A 9719-nucleotide genomic window follows, 5' to 3' on the forward strand; every position below is an offset into this window, starting at 1 on the left:
CTTTGGACCCATTACCAGAGAGACTATTATGGCATGGTTTCATTCCTGTCAGAAATAATGAGGAAAATACTGAAAAGTACTCAGAAAAAGACTTTTTTTAATCACTGTAATACTTTCATGTAGAGAAACCTGCCATGACATTTTCTTATTTATACCCATATATGTACTCTCCTTAGAAAATGAGACCATGCTGTTTATAATTTGTTCTTTTCATATAATATATCATGAACAGTTTTTCTGTGTCACTAAATATTACTATTGTGCTCAGATTTTTTTTTTCTCTTAAATGTGACTTGATCTTTGCCTAAATGCTTAAAGGTTTTTGGGTGTTTTTTTTTAAATCCCATAATTTCACTAGACTATGTTTTGGTGTTGGTCTTTCTGGGTTAGTTACTCTAAGTATGCAATATATCCTTTCAATAATTTTATTTCAAAATTTTTTTTTAACTTTCAGGGAAGTTTTGTAATATTTGTTCTCTTGGTTGTTGGTGTTTTTTTTGTTTTGTTTTGTTTTTTGTCTTCTTTGGGAACTCCCATTTCTTTTGGTTTTTTTTTTTTTTTTTTTAGATTTTATTTATTTATTTGACAGAGAGAGAGAGCGATCATAAGTAGGCAGAAAGGCAGGCAGAGAGAGGGGGAAGCAGGCTCCCTGCTGTGCAGAGAGCCTGATGCAGGGCTCAATCCTAGGACCCTGAGATCATGACCTGAGCCGAAGGCAGAGGCTTAACCCACTGAGCCACCCAGGCACCCCGGGAACTCCCATTTCTGAAGTGGTTGTTTTTTTCTTGTATTTCTTACTGTCTCATTTCTGAGGTTTTCTAATGCTGATTTATGTTCTTGTTTTATGTCTTTCAGCTTGTTTTGAAAAAATTGGCTATAGTTCTTACTCGTTCTCTTTTTTCTTATAATAACTTTGTGTGTGATTTGGATTCAGTCCTTTTCTCTTGCTCCTTTTTATAAAAAATTGTATTTCTGAACTTTTTTTTTTAAATTTAAATTCAATTAGCCAACATAGAGTACATCATTAGTTTCAGATGTAGTGTTCAGTGATTCATCAGTTGATATCACCCCCAGTGCTCATCACCACACGCGTCCTCCTTAATCCATCATCCAGTTACCCCATCCCCCCATCTACTTCCCCTTTCCGCAACCACTCAGTTCCTTTCCCAGAGTCAAGAGTCTCTCGTGGGTTTTCTCCATCTGATCTCTCCCAATTTTCCCTCCCTTCCCCTATGATTCTCTGTGCTATTTCTTATGTTCCACCTATGAGTGAAACCATATGATAATTGGCTTCCTCCGGTTGACTTATTTCACTTAGCATAGTACCGTCCAGTCCCACCCTCATCAATGTAAACGGTGGGGATTCTTCCTTTCTGTTGCAGAACTTCAAAACTAGGAGTGGTTTAGAGTAGTGTGTTTGAATTTATGGTTCTAAAGCTCCCTCTTCTGATGAGTCTGTGAAGTGAAAATTTTCTTTCTCCTGGTTCTTTTCCCCCTATTTGTATCTGAATTTGTTTCTACTGTGTTGCCCAGTTTGAATTCTTTATCTTTTGTTTCTGCCGTGTTGCTCAATTTGGATTTGTAGGTTCGGAAACAATCGTTTGTTCTTAACCTGGGGCTTTATAATGGGAGTTTTGCTTGGCTACTTTGGAGAGCTCACAGGGCTTAGGCTGCTCCAGCTCTTCTTACTGCAGACTCCGTGTACTCACCCACTACTGAAATGTGTACAGCCGGGGCGCCTGGGTGGCTCAGGGGGTTAAAGCCTCTGCCTTCGGCTCAGGTCATGATCCCAGAGTCCTGGGATCGAGCCTCGCGTCAGGCTCTCTGCTCGGCATGGAGCCTGCTTCCTCCTCTCTCTCTGCCTGCCTCTCTGCCTACTTGTGATCTCTGTCTGTCAAATAAATAAAATCTTAAAAAAAAGAAAAAGAAAAGAAAAGAAATGTGTAGAACCCTGCCCAGTTTCCCAGCTGCCTTTTTCAAATTTGCTGTCCTAGATTTCCATTAAGTACAGGTTAGCTGCTTTGAGGTTTTTAGGTCAGTCAGATTTCCTGTCACTTCCTCCTCCACAGACACTGATACCTTGCAGGTCTTAAGCCTTGTAATTCGGGTTCCTTAGGGGAACCAGGTTATGTAGGGTTTTTTTATAGATACCGCCCAGAGGATTTTGGATTTAATATCTTAGTTTTTCTGTTTTTTCTGGGGATATTTGGGGCATTTCAAAAAAATGCCACTACTACTGCTGTTTTTCAGGAATCCCAACATAATTTTTAGTGGCTTAGGTTTTGGGTTTTTTGTTTTTTTTTTAAGATTTTATTTATTTGACAGACAGAGATCACAAGTAGGCAGAGAGGCAGGCAGAGAGAGAGAGGAAGGGAAGCAGGCTCCCTGCTGAGCAGAGAGCCCGATGTGGGGCTCGATCCCAGGACCTGGGACCATGACCCAAGCCGAAGGCAGAGGCTTTAACCCGCTGAGCCACCCAGGCGCCCCTCATGGCTTCAGTTTTCACATTATATGAATATGCCATCATTTATTTAATCGGTCCCCAATGGACAAAGTATTATTCCATTTTTCCCATATAAAGAGCTGGGATGAACATTTTTGTGGAATAGTCTTTGCACAAACTTGTGATTATTCCTTAAGATTAATTTTTTAGAAGTTGTTTTTTTGAGTCAAATGATACTCGTGTTGGGGCACCTGGCTGGCATGTAGAGCATGCTACTCTTGATCTCGGGGTTGTGGGTTTGAGCCCCAGGTTGGGTGCAGAGATTATTTAAACTCTTTTTTTAAAAAAGGGATATTCACATTTTTATACTTTTGATATAGCCAAAATCACTTTCCAAAAATGGCTATACCAGTTTACATTCCTTCAGAAATGTAGTTCATTTAAAAAAAAAAATTATTTTTTTATTTGAGAGAGAGATAGCGGGAGGGTGGGTAGAGGGAGGGAGAGTCCCCAGCAGACTCTGCGCTGAGCACAGAGCCCAACAGAGGGCTCAGTGTCGTGATTCTGAGATCACAACCTGATCACAACCTAGAGTCAGATGCTCAATTGATTGTACCACCCAGGCACCCCCAAATGTAGTTCATTTTGAATCATTCTTTTAATTTTACCAATCTTAATAAAATAGTAGATAAGTGTTTATTTAGCGAGGTGGCTTATGAACACAAAGAATATAGTCTACCCAGCTGCTCGGGATATGTCTGCCTAACTTGCTCCCGCGCAGGGCCTAATTAAGACCGAGGACAGAATAAAACAAGCTTGTAAGCTGCCGAGAGTACCTGTCACAAGAGCCATAAATTACTGCAAACACCACAGCCATAGCAGACTTTGTCCAAGCTCCTGCATGGAAATGGTTTTCACTTATTTTAATTGCTTTAATTTCCGTAGCCGACTGAAAGAGATTACGGTGTCTTTTATAGTTTTGTCTAGTGATGACTGTGAGATGGTAGGGGCCAAGAAAAGGGAGAAATCAAAGATGACTTCATTTCTAAACATGGTTCATCTTTTTTTTTTTTCTTCAAAGATTTTATTTATTTATTTGACAGATAGAGATCACAGGTAGGCAGAGAGGCAGGCAGGGAGAGAGGAGGAAGCAGGCTCCCTGCTGACCAGAGAGCCTGATGCGGGGCTCGATCCCAGGACCCTGAGATCATGACCCAAGTCGAAGGCAGAGGCTTAACCCACTGAGCCACCCAGGCGCCCCAGACATGGTTTGTCTTACATAAAAATAATAAACTAGAAGTCAAACTGAGGATTATATTTTCTTCATCTTATGATTGACAGTAACTCTCTCACTACTGCTAAAGTCACAGATTCAGACATATTTTAACTAAATTACCTACTTGGCTAATTTATATGCACTTTATTCTTTGTTATAATTTTTTTTCTTTTTTGAAAATCTGAGATCTGAGTTTATCTAAAAGTCAACATTGAATGTCTGCTGGATTTTTTTTTTTTTTTTTTTTTTAAGAGCAAGAGAGAAATGGGGAGGGGAGACCCAGAGGGAGAAGGAGAGAATCCTAAGCAGGTTCCACACTCATCATGGAGCCTGATCTGGGGCTTGATCTAATGGCCCTGAGATCATGAACTTAGCCAAAACCAAGAGTTGGACACTTAACTGACTGAGCCACCCACGTGCCTTTCTGGTGGACATTTTATTTAATTTTAGTTACTATATATTTTTCACTTAAGTTTTATTATGCAAAGAGTACCTGATTCTTAGAAAAATTAAAACTTCTAACTAAGTCAAAGAGAAGAGAATAAAAACCTTTAATAATTCCACCCTCTAGAGATAAGTGCTGTTACTCTTGGCTATTTTTCTGTCTCTGTGTGTTTTAAACAAAATAGGATCATTGTTGTACCTACTCTTTTATTACCTACTTTAAAAACATAAAATATGGGGCGCCTGGGTGGCTCAGTTGGTTAAGCAGCTGCCTTCAGCTCAGATCATGATCCAAGGGTCCTGGGATCAAGTCCTGCCTCGGGCTCCTTGCTTGGCGGGGAGTCTGCTTCTCCCTCTACCCTTCCCTCCTGTTCATGCTTTCTCTTTCCCTCAAATAAATAATAAACTCTTAAATATGTATATAAAAATTAAGAAAAACATAATGTATGATAAATGTCTTTTCAGTAAATAGACTTCTAGCTATTATTATAATGCCTGGGGTTCTCTATCGTCATAGTAACCCAGGCTAGAAACCTTGAGATCATCTTTGATTAGTTGGTCCATATCCCTCACCATTACATCCATTTGGGTATCAGGTTCCCACACATCTAACCCATGGGATATCATCAATCCATCTGTCCCTCTCTGATCCCACTGTATTTGTCCTATTTCAGCCCTCTTCATTTCTAACCTAGACTTGCACTCATTTCCTACCTAATTTCCAATCATTCATACCTATAGCTTTTCTGAATTTTGATTATTTTACTTCTGATTGATTGCTGCTGTTCAAACTTGTGATTTTTAGAGTCCTCTGCTAGCATTTCTTTTAACCTTACTACCTGCTTATCTTTCTTTCCTTCTGTATTCTTTCTTCTTTGTTTCCTCTTTCCTTCTTTCTTGTTTTTCTCTTTCATTCTTTTTCTGCCCCCTAAAATATCTGTACTTTTTTATTAATAGTAATACTGCTTATTCTTGTCCAAATATGCCATGCATTTTAATTGCTATTCTCTCAGCTTAAAATGCCTGTCTCCACCTTTTGAAATTAAATTTATTCATCAACTGTAGATCAAATGCCATCTTTTTTTGAAGTCTTCCTCAATTTGTTAGTAGCTACCTTTTCTATCCTTCCACTGCATTTTCTATGTACTTTATATTCTGCCTTAAGTTATAGCATGCCTGCCCTCCTCCTATTTGTATTTCTCTTTTTTATATATTTTTAAAAGTCACATTTTATTTAAAGAGACATAAAGAACTTCATTAACTCTTCATATTGATAATCATTACTGAGTAGTCTTTAAGGAATACTGAGATACTGTATTTTCTCTTGTTTTTGAGAAAATATCGAGGGGTGCCTGGGTGGCTCAGTCAGTTAGGCATCTGCCTTTACCTGAAGTCGTGATCCCAGGGTCCCTGGATCAAGCCCCTCTTCGGGCTCCCTGCTCGGCAGGGTCTGCTTCTCCCTCTGCCCCTCACCCTGCTTGTGCTTGTTCTCTCTCCCTCACTCTCACATAAATAAGTAAAATCTTTAAAAAAGCTTTTTTAAATAAAGAAAAGACCAAGTACAGTTACAACTAAATCATAAATGTTTATTTATAATGGAATTTTCAGTGATATAATTTTAAGGATCTCTTTCCTATGATTTTACCCCTTTTAGGCTGGATCAGTTCATGTAAGAATTCGACGAGATGCCAATGAACAAATGGTTCTTGCTCATGTGACCAACAGGCTATACACTCTAGTGTCTACCTTGACTGTTCAGATTTTCAAGGATGATTGGATTAGACCTGCCTTACTCTCTGGGCCTGTTGCTGCCAACGTCCTAAACTTTTCAGATCATCACATAATTCCAATGCCTCCTTCAAAGGGTGCTGATGATTCAACCCCTGTCACATCGACTCCAGCTAAACCTAGTAGTCCACCTCCAGAATTTTCATTTAACACCCCTGGAAAAAACATAAACCCAGTTATTCTCCTAAATACCCAAACAAGACCTTATGGTTTGGGTCTTAATCATGGACACACACCTTATAGTAGCATGCTTAATCAAGGACTTGGAGTTCCAGGAATTGGAGCAACCCAAGGATTCAGGACTGGTTTTACAAATGTGCCAAGTAGATATGGAACTAACAATAGAATGGGACAACCAAGACCATGATGTACTGTAATTTAATTTATTTTTATGAGGAATATTGACTCCTTGACTTCCAATTTATTTACTAATCCAACTGTGCATTGACTGTTCAATCATTTACTCTAAATGCTAGAGAATAGTGGGTTTGTTCCCATTACATGAAACTGATAAAACTTTATTTTTTTAAAATGTATTTGGGACTGTGAGAACCTTCTAAATGTCATAGGGTTTAAATAGGCTTCCTATAGAAAGTGTGTTTCTCTAAATTTGAATTTTGCTATTTTTGGTTTTATAGTTGACTGCAGTGTGATAGACATCATCTTTACAATAAGAGAACCACTTAATGGAACAGATCTGTCACATGATTAAAAGTATAATGTTTTCTTCAGTGAAATTTATAAACATGCTTCTTGAATAATGATATACATTTTAGGAAAGGGAAAAAAATGTCCATTCCAAAAGCAAAAGTCTCTTTTATAGCTTTTCCAAACTTAATTGCTACATTTTTCTTTGAGGTCCTCTTGATTTATGTCTTGCAAAAGAAAAGCAGAATTTTTTATCAGAAATTTTAGACCATATTCTACTATCTAGCATAATTTGAAATATGTTTTTTATAGTTTTTCTCATTAAAATATTTCAGTACATTTATAAATAGTCCGTGGTTCTCAAAGTGTTTTATTTTGCTTAAATGAATACCAAATCCTTTGGTAATGTGAAATGAAGGAATCGCCGTTTTCTGGCTTACATAAAACAAACAAAAAACACCAAACACCCAAATACTGACATAATGATGGAATTTATCTTGTCACCCTTTCATTGGTTGACTTTTTAATCTCTCATTAACAAGATATATCAAATATATTATAAAATTTGTGGAATTCCATGCATAATATGGGATTTGATATCTTTTCAAAGTTGCATAAACAATATGAGTTTATATTATATAATTTTACCAAAACATAATAGACCCTAGGTTATAGAATACAGTATTGTTAGATGTGTAACAGGCAATTTCTAACTATTTTGATTTGCTTTGTCAAAATCATAAATTGTTAACTGTGCTGAAGTGTAAGAATCATATGGATTATTTTATTTTTTTATTATTTTCCAAATGCAAATGTTAAGGACTTGCCAACATGGCAAGTATTACTTATAAAAAATATCACAAACAGCAAATGACAAAAATTACCTGAGGTGTTTTTTGTATTTTGTTTTTATCACAAGTTTTATAACTAGAGTTTTAAAAAGGTATTTTGAGAGCAGATTCAACTTCTCTGGAATCTAGTAGTCTTGGAGACTTTCGGCTTTCCAGCCATCAGCCAGCTATGTGGAGATTTTTGTTTTTTGAAGAATTTGCCAGTTTCTTCAGTCAACTCATCCTTTTTAAAATATGAACAACATTTCCAAATTGGATTTTATGGTGGATTCACAAACGTCCAAGAAGCCACCTCTGTCAAGCAGAATTACCGTCATCCTATAATAAGTGACCATGTCCCAGCTTCTGCATGGTGAAGAGTTGGTCATTGTCTTTAATATCTGCAGTCCTGTTCAGGCATTTGACCTGCTGAAGAACTAGAGCACACACGACCTTGACTGCTGGGGAAAATGAAATGTCGTAAAATGTACTATGGCAACCAGTTCCTTCTCCTTTGTCTTATGTCCTCCAGCTATTAGTATACCTATTGGTCTACTATTACAGGGTGATTTTTCCTCCGTTGACCTCATCCAAGTGGGTCACACATGAAATTTGAAGAACTGTCATGTACTGAGTGGAGATTAAGAGGTCTGTGCTGCTACCCTTTGCATGTCTTTTCCATTCTTATGGGATTTTTAAAGTGTGCAGGTACTGAACACAATTTTGCATGATGTTAAATGCCTGTTTTCCTCAACACCTATTCAGAGGCAATACCTGTGTAGTTGTCCTACCAAAGGTGCTTTGATCCCCACCTACACTAAGAAATTTCCTGTGGATTCTAAAGGAATTGGCTCTACTTGCTGAAATTCAACAATGCCAACTGCTGCAGGTGACATTGGTCCATGCGTTATTATATAACAAAGTCTTATTTGCCAAGCTCTGCCCAGCATCTGGATGTGAAAACAAGAAACTTTGCCAACACAGGTCTAGAGGCAGTAGTCTTACTGATAAATCTTACCAGAGTCATGTCAAACTAAACAAAGAAAGAAGTTTAAATTGACTACTTGGCCCGTGGCTTGTGATTAAGAGCAAGATCCATGGAGTGTAATTAACCCTGTCTGAGAAAATACCATAGTGTAATACACTGTAACGGAAAAAAACACTGGGTTAGAAGTCAAGAGATTTGGATTCTGAGCCCGATGCTGCCACTATGTAAGTAGTTTGGTTACCATGGACAAGTCATTTAACTTCTCTAAGCTTTATCATCTGTAAAGTTAGGGTGGGGAATGAATTAGTTGATCTGTAAACAATCAGCTCTACAATTTTATGACTAAATCTACAAACTATGCCCATTTTTGCTAAACAATACTGTCCCCAGAATGCCCTTCCAGTGACTACCTCAGCATACAGGTCAAGTTCCCTCCACCAACACCCAAGCCGTTAATTTGAGGTGCCATGAGAATTGAGAAGGTGAACCGCAGGCTAACACCATTTAGGTTTTTGTTTATTTCAGACTTGCCTTGAGTTAAATCTGTTAAGATCAAACAGATTTTCCTTAGACATCTTTCTTTGTGGGGGAGGATTATTTTGGAGGGTGTTGGAGAAAAGTTTAGGACGGGGTACCCTTAGTTTCCTAGGGTACAAAAGAATGGGCTACATTTTTCTTCCTTAAGTCTCCGAAGATACAGTTGGAATTACATACATGTATCAGCAAATGGAGGGGTCCTGAGTTTCAAGCCTCTGATTTAGCTGCTCGTAAACTGCCAATTTTTTGCTTGACTAAGGTATGCTGATCTTTTTGGGAGTCTAATCCACTTCTTAGTGGAAAGGAAATTCTTTTTACATTCCAAATTGTTTGAACCACACTGTTTGAATAAAGACATACAGGGGTTTTTCTCCCTGATGTTAAATAATTTTGCCTTGTTTCTTTATTCAATAGCTATTTATTGGTCATTTCGTTTTATTCAGCAAATACTTATTGAGCATCCAGTACATGCCAGGCACTGTGCTAGATAAATGTTAACACACAGTATATCAATTTTTGTGACCTATTCTTGAGACCAAAGGGAACGTAAGGATAAACAAATGATCCCTTCAAGTACCTAGTAATCATACTTGTGATAAGACACAGAACTGTTATTGCACATGGTGTCAGATGGAACTCCCTCCCACTTCCTCCTCTTCTTAGGTCTTATTTTCCTGGCATCCTCCTCCTTTTTTTTTTTTTTTTTTCCTGAATGATGAAACTAAGGAAGTAAATTTCCATGGAAAAGGACAGCTAGAGGTCATG

The 9719-nt window shown here is 37.8% G+C and overlaps 1 protein-coding gene across 2 annotated transcripts in view; it reads left to right on the forward strand.

Moving 5' to 3' along the window:
- The window catches only part of SLC30A6 (solute carrier family 30 member 6), a 40002-nt gene extending 30659 nt beyond the window's left edge, over positions 1 to 9343 (forward strand). For both annotated transcript variants that reach the window (XM_032881847.1, XM_032881848.1), the window contains one exon: positions 5818 to 9343. In XM_032881847.1, coding sequence (XP_032737738.1) covers positions 5818 to 6318 — 501 coding nt within the window. In that variant the 3' untranslated portion in view covers positions 6319 to 9343. The remainder of the gene's footprint in view (positions 1 to 5817) is intronic.
- The last annotated feature ends 376 nt before the right edge of the window (positions 9344 to 9719 follow it).

The sequence above is a fragment of the Lontra canadensis genome, unplaced genomic scaffold, assembly GCF_010015895.1.
Source record: "Lontra canadensis isolate GAN:19392208 unplaced genomic scaffold, GSC_riverotter_1.0 scaffold78, whole genome shotgun sequence".
Lineage (NCBI taxonomy): Eukaryota > Metazoa > Chordata > Mammalia > Carnivora > Mustelidae > Lontra > Lontra canadensis.